General features: G+C 29.3%; 3 protein-coding genes across 5 annotated transcripts; 2 read left to right on the top strand and 1 right to left on the bottom strand.

Annotated features, from left to right (window-relative positions):
- The first annotated feature begins 219 nt into the window (after positions 1-219).
- Positions 220-1969, top strand: LOC128961678 (uncharacterized). Its single transcript, XM_054307937.1, has 2 exons — positions 220-1469; positions 1530-1969. Exons 1-2 carry the CDS (start codon positions 368-370, stop codon positions 1967-1969), a joined length of 1542 nt encoding a protein of 513 aa, XP_054163912.1. The 5' UTR covers positions 220-367.
- Positions 1970-4675: 2706 nt separating this feature from the next.
- On the bottom strand, positions 4676-10390 carry LOC128961845 (rho GTPase-activating protein 26-like). 2 transcript variants are annotated; one of them, XM_054308139.1, is made up of 16 exons: positions 9745-10390; positions 9580-9675; positions 9455-9516; positions 9322-9393; positions 9120-9221; positions 8381-8491; positions 8172-8214; positions 8041-8102; positions 7831-7905; positions 7344-7413; positions 6866-6963; positions 6271-6796; positions 6093-6198; positions 5868-6027; positions 4967-5813; positions 4676-4872 (listed from the first exon to the last, which is right to left on the bottom strand). In XM_054308139.1, exons 1-16 carry the CDS (start codon positions 9905-9907, stop codon positions 4781-4783), a joined length of 2685 nt encoding a protein of 894 aa, XP_054164114.1. In that variant the 5' UTR covers positions 9908-10390; the 3' UTR covers positions 4676-4780. The 2 variants fall into 2 exon arrangements, with proteins under 2 accessions (XP_054164114.1, XP_054164115.1); XM_054308140.1 differs by lacking the exons at positions 9120-9221; positions 9322-9393; positions 9455-9516; positions 9580-9675; positions 9745-10390 and adding an exon at positions 8647-8704.
- A 3247-nt stretch (positions 10391-13637) lies between these two features.
- On the top strand, positions 13638-19122 carry LOC128961954 (uncharacterized). Of its 2 annotated transcripts, none has more exons than XM_054308293.1 (6): positions 13638-16846; positions 17761-17877; positions 17938-18345; positions 18408-18545; positions 18602-18780; positions 18876-19122. In XM_054308293.1, the coding sequence occupies exons 1-6, from the start codon at positions 14158-14160 to the stop codon at positions 18954-18956; spliced, it is 3612 nt and encodes a 1203-aa protein (XP_054164268.1). In that variant the 5' UTR covers positions 13638-14157; the 3' UTR covers positions 18957-19122. The 2 variants fall into 2 exon arrangements, with proteins under 2 accessions (XP_054164268.1, XP_054164269.1); XM_054308294.1 differs by having other exon boundaries at positions 18602-18791; positions 18876-18937.
- The last annotated feature ends 1114 nt before the right edge of the window (positions 19123-20236 follow it).

Below are 20236 nucleotides of genomic sequence, written 5' to 3'. Positions count from 1 at the left end.
CAGTTATTGAGTTCATTAAATTATTATTTTTTTTATTTAAAAACTTTGATATACTGTATGTTAAATATTATATGTTTTATTAATTTCTCTAAATATTACATACAATTGGTTTTCTTTATATAAAATTATTTCAAATATTATGTAATAAACAAAACAAATAGATATTAAAGGCATTCAAATACATTGAATTGAATACAACTTGTATTACATATTATTAGTGCTTATGTTTAGTCCAATCAATGGCTTCAATGCATTAAACAGTGTTTGACTTAAACTGAAAGCGCTTTCAAATTGAAAGAAAAAAAAGTGTTTTGTTTTTGAAGACATCGATCGCAATGTCGTTACCATTGAATTCAATCAAATTGTGATGATTTACGAGACGATGTCGTCGATGAAGATCTACCTCTTAATTATCGTTTTCATTAATTTCGCTCATTATTTGTATTGTTTTGATGAAAACGTTTGGGAAACGTATGACACGAATGACCAAAATGTGCCGAAATTTACCGAAACGTCCAAACAATTGTACGAAACTGGAAAAAATATGTTTGAAGTGATGGCCAAAAAAGAGACAATGTATGGTAATTGTTGGCGAAATGCCATTCAATCGCTGGACACTAATTGCAAACATTTAACCGAAGAAAGTCAGAGTCGATTGGCCATCACTTTTGCCAATTGTTTTCTCGAAAAATCCGGTCAAAAGACATACCCATGTAATGAGCGACAAGACATTAAAGAGTGTTTCAAACATATAGACAACCGATTCTTTGACTCATACACCGAATTCTTTACTCACACGCAAAGCATTTGTTTTTATCTTCAGACAGAATTGTGGCAACAGAAGACTGAATCGACAGTTGATAAGTTGACGCAAACGGCGGCTAATGTCAAGAATAGACTTGAAGATGCGTCCAAACAATTGGATCAATTGAATGGATTACAGGAGTTGTCTATTGGTTCACAAATGAGACTCAATGAAGAGCTGACAACCGCTCGAAACACAATCAATGAATTTAAGGACTCTTCAGCCGAACAGCGGTTTATTGTTAAAGAAATTCTCGACCGATTTATTCGTCTTCAAGACTTTATTTTAATTGAAGTTTCTTACGGCTATTCAATCATTTTCTTTATTATTTCAATAATTATCGTTTATTTTATTACAACACCTATCCGTACAAATGAAGCCCGACTTTGGCTTTTTCTCGTCTTAATTTGCAATTTATTTGCCGAAAGAATAATAGCCTCGTATTCAGTGGACGACCAGTTGGTAGGATTGACGAGTACTTCAATTATTATAAGTGAAAGAATTTGGATTTCAAGAAAAGTTACATTACTTTTAATGACAGCTATATTCTTATGGTTTGCCATCACTTATAAAGATTATAATTATGTTAATTATAGTATTTTGAATGAACACACAATGCGATTAAACCATATTCAGGAACAACTTCGCCAAATCACTAGAATAGGTCTATCAATTAATTTTATTGTTAAATAATTAGCTTATATAATGTATTTTTTAATTTTAGGTCAATATTCACCTCAAAAATTAGACAAATCAGTGGATACTTTAGATAATGAATATTCATCGGGAACTGATAGCGATTTCAGTGTCAACGACTCTGATTATAGTACAGATGATAGTGATGTAACTAACGCATCATTTGAGACCTGCTCTACGGTGACATTGATGTCACAACCGAATACGTATCATTCAAGCGATTGTTTCAATCTATTGGACAAAATGTTAGATAAAGAGAATTCCGATTCTTTTACAATTACCGGTAGTTCTCCTTCTGTATCAAAGCCTTACGATCTGAGGCCACGTCGGGCCATAACATACACTAAGAATGGAATAATTGATGAATCGGTTAATGATTTTATTGAAAAAGTGAAAATATCCGAAAAAATATCCAAATTAAGTAATAGACAATTCAACAAAAGTTTATTTTCATCCGATGAGGATTAAGTCTATTTTAGTTTAGTTTGATTGCAAATTGACTTTTATTCAATACTTAATTTTAAGTTATCTTTTATAAATCAAATCATTGTCTTTTAATAATAATTTTATTTTAATGAATTTAATTTTACATTAATTTTACCTAAATATTATTATGTTTATAAATATAAAAAATAATCAATATGTAAAAAATACAATATGAAATTATGTGTAAATAAATGAAATTATTTTAATTGAATTAAAATATTTAAAAAAAATATCATTTTTGCCAAATTGTTCTTAATTTAAGTGAATATCCATATCCAGAGTCAATGGTAACTATATTATCGTTGACAATATCTTGAACTTTGACATTTCCTATATCTGTTCCGTTAATATTATTGTTTAACACAACAAGTTTAACCAAATTTTCACCATTGATTTGTTTGTCAGTCGATGTTTTGAAAATCATCGTTGAATTTCTATTTCCGGTTTGATTTAATTTAATATCTGTTTTATTGAAGACTACATACAAGTCGAGCGTATCGTTTGGCAATTTGGACACAAAGTCACTAACAATGAATACGGCGGCTCCAGGTTTTTGGTCAACGCGTCGGACATTTCGGGAATAAGACTCCGAATAGATCTCATAATTGGAAATGTCTTTACTTTTAAACCAAAAGTATGTCCCATGAAATCCAATTAAACAAACTATTGCAACACAAACTATAATTGAAATGTTTTTAAAGAAATTTTTAAGCATTTTATGCTTAAGAGCTTTAATTTGTTGTTCAACACTATCATCAGTATTACCACTAATTTGATTCATTTCTAAATTATTCATAATATTGTTTATTAATAAATATATAATAAATATATATATATTTATATATATTAATATATTTTATATACCAATATGTAATTTAAATAATGTTAAATAAATAGTATAAAACAATTAACAATTATGAGATTATTATGAGTTCATAGAGTACATCACAGACTATTGTCACTCAATAATTATAACTTTGATAATGAAAAATCAAATATTGTTTAACAAAAAAATAAATTGACTGAGTATTTATAGGATGTCTCATTAGACACTAACTATGGTTTTTATATATAATATATAGATAAACACATAAAGTTAATAAAATCAACACATTTTAAGTGATAAATATTTCTAATAAATCTGTTAGAAATTAAAGGTTAAGTTTAGTAATGCTATCAATTTTTATACACTTATTTGATGCTTATATTAACGAATAATCGTTGATTTTTTAAAATAATGATAACTAAAAATTACAATAAATTAAGTATTAACTACAGTAGTCATCTATACACTACAATATTTTCATTATTTTTTTTGTATTGTAATTAAAATAATATGAAAATTAAAATTAAAATTAAAATTTAATATAATATAAATGAAAGTATTCTAATACTATACTTTATGTTGAATATATTAAAAATTGTTTGTTTAACTAATTTTATAACAATTTCATAGTATTTTATTAAATATCAAATTTAGTAGAAAAATCATGCGTTGAATAACTGTATCGTTAAATATTAAAAGTGTGATATAATGTATCAAATGATAAAAGCTATTACACTGTATTTTAATATGTACTGAATTACCTTTGCTTACCTATACATTATTATCTTACAAAAGGGTTAATGGGTATGAATTACTTAAAATAATTTAGATTATTTTACTTATAATGTATACCAAATGTATTGATTCAATTTCATTATTATAGCATTTTTATATGTTTTAGTTTTAAATAATTATTTTATTTTATTTTTTTAATTTTCAAATTATTTAACATAATTTTTAAAAATTATTTATAATAAATAATTATAATATTTGTCTGTATTATCATTTCAATCGATTTTTAAAAATCAAACTAAATAAATAAGTTAAACAACTTAAAATTAATAAAATTATATTAAATAAATAATTGACAATAATATTAACACATTAAATATAATTTTTAATGACTATTTTATTTATAAAAAATTATCATCACGTCTATTAATAAATGTCAATGCAAGCAGTTATGCAAGTTTTGCTTATATATACTGTATTATATGATCAGTGATTATTTGAAATAATTAAACAAAATCAATAAAAAATATTAAATATAAAATATGTTTTTGCTTTATTTTGAAACAATAAAACAATTATATAATTTCTATTTAACAATTTTTTCTCTATAATTAGAATTTATAATTTTAGGAAATAATTTTGACATATTTAATGACCAAAAATGCCATACAATTTATAATATATACTCTATAATAATTATACAATTACTGTATAATATATACAATACATAAATATATCTTTATATCATATATTAAAATAAATTATTTATTTATTTAATGGAATGAATGATGATTTAAATATAGATTACTTAATGATATGAGTAACAAATAATTGATTACATAGACTTTGCTATATAAGTAAATTAACTGTATTTTTAATGTCAATTATAAATAATTATGTTTCAATTATATTGTATTAATAATAATAATAATAAATTATTATTATTATTATATTTCTCATAATTTTAAAATAATTTGCATTTTTACAAATTTATATAATATACTATACGATATATCAAAGAATTGCACCAAATATATAAAGTATATTAATCTAAATATACAAATGATTATCTCAATAATTAAGTTCATAACGATTATTACTTATGTTTACTTTAATTGAAATGTTTGCCAAATTTAAGTCTATTTATTACTTCGATATTTTAAAATTATCATAATTTTAATAATAAATGGCACTATATTTAAGTGACAACCCATAAGCGTTGGACACAGTATTAGTTAATCTAAATATTCGACATAATTTTCTGGAATCAGACCAGTCTTTCCATTAAGACAACCCTCAAGCCATCCCGGTTCTCGTGATGGACGCACTATATATATATATATATATAAATATAACAAACAATATTGTATATACTGTATATGAATTATAGGCAAAGATTGAAAACTTGTCAGTTAACTAACCGTTTGTGATAATCATATTTGGCTCGAATGATAATTCCGAGTCATTTTCGCCAACACACGCATAACGAGTCCTAACTTTACGGAAATTGATAGGAATGTTCTGCACTGACGGAGTTGTCATCAATTGTTGTCTATAATTATAAAAACTTTTTTGTGAACTCGAATACGAGTTGTTTGAAGAGGTATTGTTGGGACTGGAATTTTGGACAACTTGTGTCGATGGTGTTTGACTTAAACTATTTAGGAGGGAATCAGCACTACTCGAGCTAGTAGTGGGCGACTTCTCTTTGTGATTGTCTATAATTTGATGGAGTTGTTGTTGTTGTTGATGCTGCTGTTGTTGCTGTGAATGATGGGAAGCAGAACAGGCACCTAACATAACATTTGGAGGTCCATTCCATTGATTGTAAACCATTGGTCGTACGGGCCGTTGTAGTGACTGCTGCGGACCGTTAGGGTATTGAACATAATGTTGTTGCGGAAGGCTTTGGATAGATTGAGCATAAGTTAAAGTACTGGGCGGCGGTGGGTAAGATGCAGTCATCTGATGACTGTTGGTGTGCGATAAACTATGTTGATATAGAGGTCGTCGATATTGATGTTGGCCCGTCGGGTTTGTAATGCCAGCCAACTGATCCTGACTTGTGCTCCGAGTTGGACCTCTAATTTGAGCGTATGTCGAGTTATTATCATATTGTAAAGGAATTCGTCCGTAAATAGGACTGTTGTTTGGGTTGTTAGCACCCATTTGCGGTACATATGGGCTTGAATTCATAGGTGTTATAGCACCTAAAGGAGAACTTCTTTGCTGAGTTGGAAAGCCATTCTCAGGCTTTGAACCAAATATCTGTAAAAAAAATTTTTAAGTATCGGATAATTATACTAATATTAATTTACTTACTTTATCACAGTTATCAATAAGGAGTTCTACCACAACATTTCCAAACTTAATGTCCATAATGGCGGCAACGGTTTCTTCTTCGGGTCGCAGAAGTGTCGGTCCAAAACAAACGCCTAAATTGGAAACTGTCATTAAATTCTTCTCGCATTGATTCGCAACTCTGTTAGGCAAACAATTGGTTAGTTTTAAATAGTTTTAAAATTTAATATAAAATGCTTGACTCACTTGCATAGGTGTTTAATCAGTAGTTCCAACATCTCATAGTTAACTGACGGCAATTTGTGGACTAAACAGTGAATCGCTTCAATTCTCTGAACTTTGTTCTCATATTCTTTAAACACAAAACAAATTTAATTATATTTTTATAAATTGTTAATTACTATAAAAATAATTAATTAATTACTGGCGGCTGCGATGAATGCAGTGTGCAATCGGAAACTCATGACAGGTTCGGGAAGATTACGAAAGTAAGTCTTTAAAGCACTGGTTATTGTTTTTGTTTCCCACTCGTCGGTATCAAAATCGTATATCTCATTATTATCACTAATTTTTCTTCTATCAAGAGATAACTGAATCAATTTGTTCACTTTGGAAGCGACGCCCACAACACGGTATAAACCCTGATCTTCGAGGCCTCGCTTTTCTATCACTTGAATACATTTTTGGACAAAACTAAAACCTAAATCATCCAAAAGACAATCTTCTGTTCGCTGAGGTAACCCTTTGCTTGTAAGACTTGGATTCAATTGTGTCGGTTCTTTGCCATCCATAGCGTCTAACCAGAGCTTACGGTCCTCTTCCGAAAGTGCTTGAAATGTGTACAAAACGTTTGGCTTTTCCACAGGAATTATATCAAAACAAAATCGTTTGTCAATTGAGTCCGACATTCGGCGAATACACTCTTTAAGTGTAATTTCTTCAGTAGATATCTATTGAAAAAAACAAAACATTGAAACAAATATAAAAATTGAATATGAAATGAGTAGTTTGTGTCTTACAATCTTAGCGATGGTCTGATTGTACTGAATCATTGTAAATCGTTTGTTTTCTTTGTCGTATTGACAGAAGTGTTTTGCCCACGACGTGCCAAACGCTTCTGCTCATTGAAAACCATATATAAATTGCATTGAAATCGGTTATCAAAAATATATGAGAAAAATGTAAATCGTTGTGTTGTTAAATGTCACATAAATCGGCACTTAAAAAGCACAACATTTTTGTATATTTTTGAAACAAAAACACTTCAATTACTATATTAATTAAGCGTTTAATGGTTTTAATGTCTGTCTCTTGAGTCACGATATAAAGCATTTGCATTCAATTAATGATTAAACAAAAATCTTATTTCGCGTGTCTTATCCAATATAAACACATTTCATACATTTTTTTATTACAAATTCAATTTAAATGTAACGATTACTGACTAAAAGTACTGTCAATAATGAGAAAAGGGTTGTATATATAAAGACTACTTACTCTTCTCCATTAAAAACAGATATCCCTGTCGTGTATACATCTTGTTTAATGAACCCGAGTCTTGCAGTTTCTATAAATATCATTCAAGTAATGAAAGTGATATTTTTAATATGTTATTTAATTTTTAAAATAAAAAAAAATATAAAGCATTAAGAGTAATATGCAATCAAAATATTTGTTTTCAATAAAAATAAAACAAGAATATATGTAAAAAAAGTAATTAAACATTCATTTATAATAAAGTACAGAAAGTGAGAGTGAGTGAGAAAGAGAGAGAGAGAGAGAGAGTAATAAAAGTAAATGTTATAAAAATAAAATAAAAACAATTAGTGCGGTTTTTAAATTGCCTAATAGTAAATAGTAAATTAAAATAAGTAGAAAGTATGCTAAATTTAGCAAAAAATCATTTATCACTATTTGTAAACTTATTTATATGTTAATATAGCTTTATATATATATTAGTGAAATATATTGTAGAAATACATACATTTTTTCTCACTTCAAGCATTTTATTCATAAGCGATTCCGTTTCATTTTGTGTGGTCTCGTAATTGGCTCGTGTCTAATGTCATTAACAATTTTTTTTTAATTAATCAATGAGACTGTATTTACAACTATAATACTGTACTAATGTCTATTTGTATATAATTTATAAATATAACAATTTAACAAATTATTCATTTTAAATATTACTTACTCTTTGTAGTCTTATTTGTAAATCATTTAGAAGTGATTTAAACTCTTTGGCGACTTCGTGACCTATTGTTGATGAAAAAGAATTGTCATTTTAAGAGATAAGTCAATAAACAGTGGACAGTTACTACAAACCCTGGTGGTAAAACGTAAGCCAACCGTACATAAAACTAAGCACCTGTTTGTCGATAAATGATAGAAAATATATATATATTGATCATTATATGATACACAATACAAACAATAATACTATAATTATGGTAAGTAATATATGTAAAAATCGATATTATTGTAAATGAAATTATTATTATTTAAATTAATGAATGAATTGTAAAATGACGTACCGTTTCAACAAATTCAAACTTTTTGCGTTCATTTACTTCTTGTAATTTGAGGACATATTCAGATGAGGCCTGAAAGAAGTGTCTTTGTTCCATCTCAAGACTCGCATCGGCCTAATAATCAAACAAATTAATTATTAATTTTTTTACTATTATTACTAACATAAATATTTCTAGTTTATATTATTTATATATCAAATAAGACTAATAATTATAATAAAAGTGATTAATAGTTAATAATAAACATCAAATCTAAATCATATAATTACTCTTTAAATGACATGTTTAGAGAAAAAACCCTTAATTTATTTTTCACTTAAAAAAAGAGCAATAAAACTAATAGGAAGTATCAATAAAAAGTTGATTAATTCCTCGTCATATATGAGATACAAAATTAATAAAATTGTATTTTGATGTCAATTTTGTAAATCAAACAACACGTATGATATCATCTTTAAATTGTGTTAAACACATAGTAAATACTATTTGACTGCATTGGGAAAAACAGTGACACAATGAAACAGTTGAGTCAATCTAATAGATATTTATTGATCCACAATATCATAGGCATCACACATTCAATTGCATAATAAGCGCAGAATCCAAACAAATATTGATTTTTTATTAATTTTTTTGGGACTAAAATGACATCAACACTCTATTGCCTCTCTTTTATCACTGAGTTATCCGCTGAGCAATAAGTAATGGAAACAACTGTTTCATTATTTGTCAAAATAGATACCTCTTGTAAGTGGTTCTCACTTTTCTTGGTCGATAAGTTTAGGTGTCTTTCGAGTGATTGACAAAATTTTTGTGTCTCTTTATCAAACTTTTTCTTCACTTCCTATTAAATTAAATAATAGATATTTTAGTTTAAAATCGTCACAAGTTTTCGACATAAGCTTAGAAGTTATGTAAAGCTGTGATGAGAGCAGGTGTCAGACCTTTGCGCCACCGATTTGTTCGCGTCTGAACTTCTCAATTGGCTCTATGAATGTGGCGCTCGCTCTCTCCAACTGTTGATTATCAAGACATGAGAACAATTCAATTTCAAATTTATAATTAAAAAAAACATACCATTCGATCCCTTTCGTCTTCAATGGCCGACAATAGACGTCCAAACTCTTTGAGTGAACCAGCTTTTGGCAAACATATGGTAAATATTAGTCAATTTATAGACAAAAACATTATAATAAACAAACCGATAACAATCTCATCGTCAGTCTGTGAACTCCCGATGCATTCAAAACTGAAATTACTTAACGTCTCGACCACTGACCTCTGGGCTCGTGATAAGGCTATCAAACGTTTACATAAAGAAACAACAATTAGATGTATTGTATTTGGTGTGTCGACACCACACTTACTTCTGGCAGCATTGAGTAGCTCTTTGACATCTTTGATGAGGTCCTTAATGGCCACATTCATGCGGTCCAACTCACGCTCGTGAGACTGAATTTTCTCCCGAAAATATGGCGAATCCGTGAGGCCATCGGTAAACTCAAGCGGCAGTAAACCCATGGTTTTCATTTAGCAACAGTTTAGCGACCACTCGTCTACAACACAGGTCACCAATTGATATACAATATAACCCAAAATTTGTTTACAAAATATCACAATTTTAAGACACAAACAAATCAATTGATAATCAATGACTAATTACTCGATTATTATTAATCATAAATATATGTGTTTTGGTTGACTCCCACACCAGATATCAGTCAACCAAACATTTCGTTAGCATTTAATTGATTAATTCAATTGTATGTATCAATGATATGATAGTAATTGGTGTCCAAAAATCAGTCAGTCGTGTCAGTGATGGTTAGGCCAACCAATTGGTGATTCACTCAATTCAGTTGTCAATTGTATCATACAATTTGTATGACAACAAAACGTTTTGATCAAAAATAAAATAAAATTAATGTGTGTTTTGACAAAACATTTAACATTCAAAGCGTTTGTTTGAATATAAAAGACAAAAACATGAAATTAAAATAAAAACATAATCACAATAATATAAAAAAATTGATGAAAAAGTGTTGATATGTGTATAAAATAAATGATAACAAATTAAATAACAAATTAAATAACAAATTAAAGTCTAAAACTAATAAAACATTTATATGTGTTGTGTTTGGCATTCAATTTGAATGAATGTATGAATGAATCGCACATTTAGTGTCAATAATAATGTGTGCATTGATTGCTGTGTTTGACATCCGAGACATCACTGATAACAACAATTGCCGTACATTTCAGAGACAATCCATCGTTTGTGTGACACTAACAGCCAAACAACTCAATACATATACAAACCATAAGATTATATTTTGAGTTTACATTTGATTTAAGAGAGTCACTGAGTGAGTCAATGAGAGAGAGATAGATAGATAGATAGAGAGAGAGAGAGAGAGAGAGAGAGAGAGAGAAAGAGAGCTATTAAATAATAATATGAAAATGCATTGCAAAGCGCGGCAGTGATGCCTATACTCAGTGTATGCTATGCTGTAAATGCCTAACAAATGTTTGAAAAGTATTGCTAAATATTTAGCGCACAAAACGGTCGCTCAGGATATGGTTTATCGCTATTTTTATTATAACATTTCATTTCCCATATGTTTCATAGTTTTATACCATTTATGTAAACATCAATTTATATCGACAAATATGTTTGTCTGTATTTATTGTGTGAATATGTATTAGTATTTTTGGTGGGGACACAGTTTAGACACTTTTAATTGTCATTTTTGAAAATACGTGTAAAAGTCGACTATCATTGCTTTACTGTACACTTTATTATACATGTAAGCAGTCATTGATGATGAGGTACACAATATATAGCATTGTTGTAGTCAAACGATAGCAATACAGTATATATATGTTTATACACATAAACCATACACAGGTTTGACTGCTATTTCAGGATTTTTCAGTGAAGTTGACATTACATCTCATTTCATGGCCTTTTAGATGTACTGTTGCCTTAAGAATATGATTATTATAAGAGGACATACATTATAGTTAAAATGTTTTGTTTTAAACACTTGCCATCACTTATTATGGATAAATTAAATACAATGACGAATCATTTGATGATTTACACCAAATATATTAATAATAATAAAAATTGCAATCACAGCAAAAATGCATATATGTTGTCCACACATCTAATTTTTTGCAATCATTGTGCAATCATTATGTTTGTTGTGGTTAAATATTATTTTTATTTTATATACTACAGTATATATATAAGTCAATTATTAAAACACTTTATAAGCTAATTAATGCCAATGACTTATAGTTTTTAAAAAAACTATATTTAATATATAATATATTTAGTCTGTAACTAACAATCAAAATAACTGATTGCAGTTTTATTTTTCCATTCAATCACAATCCCATCTAAACAATTAATGAGATGTAATTATTTTTATGTCAATTGCATTTTATAACAAGTGATTGCTATCAACGATAAAAAAATCTAAAGAAATAGTAAAAACAATTATTGCTTTTGATTTATTACAATAAGTATTACAATAATATTAATAAATTGAAGGAAATACTTACCAAACTATAGTAAATATCTCACAAAAATTATATTTTGGGTAATTCTTTGATAAATAATATTATAGATAGAGTGACGTGAATTGAAAGTTAATGTTTTATATAATACAAGCTATATATATATATAAATAATTTAATATATTGAAGTAATATTAGAGGAAAATAGTCAATACTGGTGTTCACACTATAATTTATCGACCAATTTGTATGTGTTTTAAATTTTTGAAAAACATTTTGAAATGTTTAGTCGACAATTAGCAATGTCTCACAAATTGCTTTAAATGTTTATTGCTTAGTCTCTCTCTCTCTCTCTCTCTCTCTCTCTCTCTCTCTCTCTCTCTCTCCAAAGTATAAATTATTTGAAATATTGTTTATATCTAAACTTATTTATAGATTTTTCTCATCAACTATTGTTTAGTTGATTATATTAGTCGTCCAATAAATGAATAGTGAAATTATATATAGACCATTGATATTTAAATTATTTAAACAATATGTTAAATGTAATTTAATATATATTGTATAGTTTATAGTTGAAAAATTATCAATGATAATTTAGTACCATATATATATATATAATAAATACCTCAATTGTTTCCACTTATCTTTATTTATTATAATTAGAAATTAAATAATTAATTTGTTGTATTAAATTTCTTAACAATTAAACAATATTTGAAATACATTTGACTACTAAATTAATAATAAAAACTTTGATGGGGTTTCATATCAAATCATTGACAACAGTAGTGAAGACAAACACATAAAATTAAGTCACGAATGTATCGATCCATTGATGGTTAATATCAGTGCTTACATCCAAGTGATAGCTAACACATCAATACTATGACATACTATGGCATTACTATTCACTAAAGTGTTTGCTGATGTGTGCTATCAATGATTATTAATTTATTAAATATAATTACTTACTTTCACATCGCATCACATTATAACAGACAGTTTATTAAATATATTATTTTATAATTATACTATCATTTCAATTGTCTTTAAATAGTTTAATATTCAAATAGTTGTGACTAATCCTTATAAACAAAAGCTTATATAAGTCTCTCTCTCTCTCTCTCTCTCTCTCTCTCTCTCTCTCTCTCTCTCTCTCTCTCTCTCTCTCTCTCTCTCTCTCTCTCTSTCTCTCTCTCTCTCTCTCTGTCTCTCTCTCTGTCTCTGTCTCTCTCTCTCTCTTTTAGTCATTCATTGATTCTGTTAGTTGTTTAAAAGCAATTGTTATATAAATAAAGAAAATCAAACGATTGATCGATTAATGGATACTTTTATTGTTTATAATAGCCATCAATAGATATATTTTAAAGACTATAATATTGTTTGCAATGATTGTCTAAAATAGCAATAAAATGACTACAAAGACAATAGTCGAGGAAAGAGATCTATTCATAGAAGCTGTAGGTTTTAGTGGTTGAGGAGGGGATGAATGGATGGAGAGTTAGATAGAGAGAGACAGTATTGTGGGAACAGTAGTGTTGGATATTAGTGTAATGTTAGTGCAATTGATGGCAAACTCTGTGATACTATAGTTATTCAATGTATACAATCATACATACAATGCATTCAATTAGTTGTATGCATTGCCGTGTAGTCGACTTCAACGCACATATGTATTGGCCATTGAATTATAGGACTGATGTTTGAATGCGTTGGCAAACAATTACGGCTTTATATGAATTAATTGATAGTCAATGAGTGACCCGAAGTGTGTCGACCATTGTTTCGGTCATCACCGGTGTCTTCGGTAAAGTTAAGACCATTGCACGTGCAATGTGTGTCTCAATAGCTCAAGTGTTTCAGTTAATACATACCTAAGCCATAGTACAGCACAGGGAAGGGTGTGCTGACAGTGAGCGCCACCACAGCTATAGTGTTGAGCAGTGCTTGTATTGCATGAGCTATACTTCGACGCACTTTAAAACACACCAAACATTTTGTGTCACAAAAAGTCACCAAAAGCTGATCCATTGATCACAAACTCTATTGTTTTTGTTAAATGATTCATCTAAATGACTAAATCGGTCGATAAAGTGGTGACAATTGGTGTAGAAGTGGTAGAAATAAGTGGATGAAAGTGACGACCGGACAGGCATTCAAAGTGTGCGCCAAAAGTTGTCTCCATTTTCTGTGCTATAATTCAGAGCACAGATTCAGTCAGTCGTTGTCTTTCATAAGGAAACGTGTCTTAAATGCGTAGAAGCGGTACCACTTCGGCCAGTCCTCTATCACCTCAATCCCGGTCCCAAAGCAAACCTATTAAAATGTGGTCGCCTTGCGGTCAGTCCATTGACGATGACATGAATGAGATGCCTGTTCTGACACCCGAAATACCCTTCGATACAGTACTGGAAAGTCAGTCAATGGGTACCGGAGCTAAAACAGGCTCTTACGCCGATTTAGTGCCACCAGTGCTCGAACCTGCTCTGGACGGCCAGTCTGACAGTACTGTGACCTCCAGTGGCGAAAAGTGTCGCAATAAACGTAAATCAAAAGTCGAGATTATGCTCGAAGATGACGACTTCAGTAATAATCTTCAACAGCTGACTGAGTATAACGGCATCAATGGTAAACCTGATGGACAATCGACAGCCAAACGTAGTAAATATAGTGCAAAAAAATCGACTGCAAATCAATTGTTGTGTAAATCAAAGAAACTGACGACAAAGCTTGTGAACAAAAAGAGTCTTTTGAAAGACAAAAGTAAAAAAGTTTATCACAAAGACTTTAAACTATATAATTATCAACAAAAAAGACCAAAATTAAAGAAAAAGATGACAACTAATGTGTCCAACGAATGGTCAATCAATAGTAACCATACAATGAGCTCGTTGTCTATGAATTGTCTAAGCAATGGTGATTCGTCATCAATGGTTAAATATAATAATAAAAGTAGTGATGAAACGATCAACTCCTTCATCCCTAATAACACTATCTTTTATGGCAACTCATTAAAGTTAAAGTCTAAGTCATTAATCAATAGTCAACTAAAGAAGCGGTCTGTGGCCACCAGTCCGCCGAAGAGGTCACTACTTGAGTTGGAACTGTTGACCAAACAGAAACCACTTCCTGATGAAGAAGCAATTGAAGGGATTGTATTTAAAACATTTGAAACCGAAGATGAGATAACATTATTCTCTAAGTTTGAACAGTTAGAGAAAGAGAAAAAAGAAGGAAATTTGGTCCAAAAAACATATAAAATTAAAAGTCTTAAGACTGGAAAACTGATATTTCCGACCAAAACAAAAGATATTACAAAAATCAAGGGATGGCGAGAAAAGCTGTTTTCCACTGTTGATGATGACAATGATAGAGTAAACAAACGACCTTTTTGTGTATCATTTGAAAAGTCGATGACTGGCCAAGTATTAGGTCCCATAACAAATGATAAGATGGGCAGTCAGTCATCGATGGCCAGTTCCAAGTCAGCCTTTGTCAGTGATCTTTTGGATGGTTATCTCAAAACTAAATCCGATTTAAAGCTAAACTATTTGAATAGTGATTTTGCTCCTCCACCTGAAGATTCGCCGATATTTTTGGCCGGTGTTCTTAAAATGCCAGACATATCAAGTTCATCATCAATGCCACCTCCGGCCACATCTTCTACATTCTCCCAGTTTTCCCCCCTTAAGAAAAAGGGTAACTTCTTGAAGGGACGTTCTAAAGGATTAAAGAATAAATTGAAACTAAAGACAGATTTTAGTGATTCGATTGGATTTTTAGAAGATGAAGAAGTGTCAGGTTTGGAACTACTGTTACCTCAATATCCTGTTATTCGGGAGACTCTATGGCCAGACACACCACAGAGTGACGAACAAATGAGACACTTATACAATAATTATATTAACTCTGCCAATCAAGAGATGGAATTGATGAAGAAGACGGCCATTCCGTCATTCATTATGGACGACCAATACTCCAGATTTGCATTAAGTGTCTTACAGTGCAATGAACGCATTCCCGACCACAACGATAATGACAACAATGAAGATTGTGGCGCCAATTCATTGCTGTTGGCTGTCGGCTTAACACCAAAACAAAACAAAGAAATGTCTCCCGTGAAAGAAACAAAGATAACGGGTCGCTATAGGAAGGACAGGGAAGCGGATCTGGCAATGATTATAGCGAAAGGAAACAGATCTAAACGTCAAATTCGATTGCCATCAAGATTTCATAATAGCAGTCTTCTTATGGGTAATCAATGGGTTATTCCTGACTATGATTCTAAAGGCAAGACCGGTAAGCGACGGCTTCAGGAGGAACAGAGACGTCTTCAAGAACTGCATCAAAGGCAGCTGGAAATGGAGCAGAAGTATCACCCGTCGGCTACTGTTACTACTACTAGTGTCTCATGTTTTGATGACATCAAGTTCTCATTGATTCATAAATGTTTGCCCAACAATAATAAACCTATGAAAATGAAAACCAAAACAATGAACCAAACAACTAATAAATCGTTAATGAAATCTGACTATCAATTAAAGATACCAAAATTACCACTAATGCGTCCACAAAATCAAATAAAAGTCAACAAATCTAAGAACGGTCAGCAATTACAAAAATCATTCACTTCTTTGTTTTCAATGTCTAAGCAAACAATGGGTGATAAAAGGGTTGTCTCATTATCGGCCAAAGCACAGGCCAGTGCCACTCAAAGAGCTTATGTCAATCAATTGTTTGATCAACTATTGAATGCAATGAATGTTAACAGATCTGTGATGATTGGCAAGAATGGTAAACCAAATAAGGTGGAGGTTATCAAAGAAGCCCAAGAAATGATCAATAAGTTGAATAAAAGGGAACAACAATTGTCTTATATTCGTAAACTATTGTCGATGTGGAACCACAAACTCAGACTATGCGATAAAGTGGCACAAAAAGGTTTGTTTCTTTGTATTCCTCATGAGTCGTGTCACATAAAAAATATCAAATATTTTGTTTAATGACATGAAAAATATATGTCTATTAGTTGCGAACAATTGTGTTGGTCTTTAAGTTATGAATCATAAATTTTTATGATAGCACTAACTTTACCAAACAATTTTTATTCAATAAACTTTACATTATATTTTAGTGTACATAATAAATATATACATATCCACAAAAATATCATACTGTGTATATAAATACAGGATCTAAATATTTACACATAAATAAAATTAAAGACAAAATGATTGGCACGCGTTTTTTTTGGGGGGGGAGGGAGGGTTGAACACATTTAAAGTTATTAAGTTTGATCAATGACATTTTTACAACTTTATTTTTTTAAAGAATATATTGTCTTTATTTTAAATGTAATTTTAATAAATACAATATACGTGAATAAATAAGTTGTATTATTTTGAAATCTATAAGAGCTAGATCAAATTATATTAACTTTTCTGATTTAAAAAAAATATTCTTTATAGTTTATACAGCAAACAAATTAAATTGAATTTTAATTAAAAACTTTTTATAATTTCATATAAATAGTATTTTTAGGTTATGTACTGTAGTTTTGAAAGTTAAATCTCGTATTTAATCACTTTCTTAATAAAATTGACAATTTTATACAACAACAAAAATCAGAAACTTGTATTTAATAAATTTTAATTAAATATATTTTGCTTTATCAGAACTCTCATAGATTTAGCTAAAATATGTAAAAATATCAATTGAGTTAAATAAATACTTTTATATAACTTTATCTAAGAAACTTAATACCAACTATTGTGTCTTAGAGTATATATATCTTTTAAATGCATATAATTTGTTGCGCCTTATATTGATTTATCCGTATTGTTGTTTGAATAAAGGCATGAAACCGGAAGCCTATAAAGTAGTGTCGGAAGTGATGTCCGCATATAAGGATAGTATGTGTTATAAAGTGGGCGAAGCATTGGAGGAAAAAAGACGGGAATTCAATCGCAAACGTATTGATTATTTATTTTTGATACAATATTTAAGTTACTAACTGTTAATATGTATCTCAGGTTCTCAAATGTTGTCCAAAAATAATTCAGTCAAACAGTGTTCAGACAATGCAAACTCTCATTTGATAAACACTTCGCATTCAAGTCCGATACAAACGCATACCATTCCTATAAAATTGACGACCAAATCATCAAACCCTTCCAATCAAAGGCTTTTAATGCCTACTTATAAATCACAATTGACTCAAATGACTAATAAATCATTGACTGAAAACAATGAAACAGTTTTGTCGGTCAGCACTTCTAACAAATATCCAAAGTTGACTCCACCTGATCTGCAACACAAAGCATTAAGTAAATTACCCGCCGATACAACTGTTGTCAGACAAGAGAGTTCACTACTAAAACCACCCCATCTGACTACAAGACCGACGATATTGACACCATTCATGGTTTCATCAGATGATGGTATTTAATGATAGATACACTTTTATATTAATAAAAAGTTTGACATTAAGATTTATTTTTAGACAAATCAGTTTCCGGTCCGGTAATTAAAATTCCCAATTTAGACAAATATAAAGCTTATTTCAAACCAAAGTCAATGATTGCATCAAAAAATTTCAATGCAAATACACAAAGAAAGTCTCCTCCAAACAATAGCATACGTATGTCTCTCTATTATCTTTAATTTATTTAAATAACTATTGTTTTAAATTAATAGCAAACGGTGCACCAGCATCAACCTCATCCACATCAACCATGCCTACAAATGGTCAGTCCAATCAATCTGTGTTTAGTCCACATTCATATGCCAGCAAAAGCGTTATTATAACTTCAGAAACACCATTAGATAATGAAGATCTCAATAAAATTGTTGCCTCAATTACAGCCAATCCTGATGTATGTTATTGGTATTAATAATTTTTATATTTTAATATTATACATATATTATTAATGTATATATCAATTAATAAAAATTAAAATATTGTTTTTAGAAATTTAAGAAAGTGCCGGTGCGTCTTAGCAATGGTATGGCTGCCATTACTATTCCCAGTCCTATAGATACAAAACCATGATTTTGTTGAAACAAGTATCTCAAAGTTGTTCAAATCATATGAATTTGAAACATATATCTCAAGATTTAATATCATATATTGATATAATGTATGAATAGTTAACATTTAAAGGAAAAATTACTTCTAACTAATATATGAAACATTTTTTATTGTTTTTATGAAAAGACAATTTTCGATAACTGATAAAATAATATTTATATACATATATTTTTGTGTTTAATTCGACAGAGATTTAATTTCAAATGATAATTGCAATAATAAAAATACATAAAAGAAATCGATTTTATTTAAGTTTGTCATATTATTAATACAATATTTGCATGAAACGGTATTGTATAATACAGTATATTTATGTTAAAAAACTAATTAAAAATTGTAAATCAAGATTTGTAATGTTTTCAAAGAAAAAAATGATATATAAAAATAAAATAAAAATTGTTTATATTAATTGCTTATATCATTCATTAATAGATAATTCTGGGTATTTCATACAAACAGATTATATGATTGTTTCGTGAAATTAATTATATTTAAAGTTTGAATTAAGTGATGCTGTCATACACTCAATGAAAACATCTGATATAACATCTATTGTTGATTATTTAGTTTTGTATGATTTGACACAACAACTAACTAAGCGACAAAATAGCAACAAAAGTTATGAGTCAGATGATGGCATCAGCTTTGGATGACACCCACATAACTGTGCGCTCATATGGCAGAATCAAGTGCTAAAAACTTTATAACTGAGTCCTCCAAAAGATTTCATAACTTTAGGCATTGAAAAGTCAGGAAAAGTTTGCTTTGTGTTAACAAAAGATATTAAATTTTATTAAAAATAACTTAAATTGAAATAAAACACATCATTAAAACACATTTAGAAATTTATTTAAAATATCATATTTGACTTACATTTTTACATTGAAATGTTTTGAGCGAAAGTCACATTTCGGGAGATTATTATAGATTAACATTTTGAAAACTATATTTTTCAAACAAACTTTTACATCACTTAATTGATAGCAATTTAAGTGATGTAAATCTTCAAACAAGAGTTATTTCTAAATAATTATATTATATATATTTGTTTGATGTTTAAGCCGTTGACATGTTTTAGACGGCATATCACTCGACAACATATAGAAGATGGGTATGTGATTGAGCGCACACTCATCCTAATCATACAATTATTGCACTATTCATCTACATTTTCTATGAGTATCAGCGACTAGTTTTGGAAAGTTTTTAATTAATATGCATTAAATTTTAATTATGTAAAT

This window comes from Oppia nitens, unplaced genomic scaffold (genome assembly GCF_028296485.1).
Source record: "Oppia nitens isolate AA-2021 unplaced genomic scaffold, nextdenovo-longstitch-racon4-pilon3 scaffold5_pilon_pilon_pilon, whole genome shotgun sequence".
Taxonomy (NCBI): Eukaryota; Metazoa; Arthropoda; class Arachnida; order Sarcoptiformes; family Oppiidae; genus Oppia; species Oppia nitens.
Note: the sequence above shows the minus strand (reverse complement) of the source record. Positions and strands in the feature narration are given on the sequence as shown.

Coding starts and splice junctions, on each gene's coding strand:
- LOC128961678 (XM_054307937.1), top strand. CDS start 368: ATGATTTACGAGACGATGTCGTCGATGAAGATCTACCTCTTAATTATC. Junction 1,470..1,529: donor TCGCCAAATCACTAGAATAG/GTCTATCAATTA, acceptor TTTTAATTTTAG/GTCAATATTCACCTCAAAAA.
- LOC128961845 (XM_054308139.1), bottom strand. CDS start 9,907: ATGAAAACCATGGGTTTACTGCCGCTTGAGTTTACCGATGGCCTCACG. Junction 9,222..9,321: donor AACAAATCGGTGGCGCAAAG/GTCTGACACCTG, acceptor TTAATTTAATAG/GAAGTGAAGAAAAAGTTTGA. Junction 7,906..8,040: donor TACAAATAAGACTACAAAGA/GTAAGTAATATT, acceptor TAATGACATTAG/ACACGAGCCAATTACGAGAC.
- LOC128961954 (XM_054308293.1), top strand. CDS start 14,158: ATGCGTAGAAGCGGTACCACTTCGGCCAGTCCTCTATCACCTCAATCC. Junction 16,847..17,760: donor CGATAAAGTGGCACAAAAAG/GTTTGTTTCTTT, acceptor GTTTGAATAAAG/GCATGAAACCGGAAGCCTAT. Junction 18,781..18,875: donor CAATTACAGCCAATCCTGAT/GTATGTTATTGG, acceptor TATTGTTTTTAG/AAATTTAAGAAAGTGCCGGT.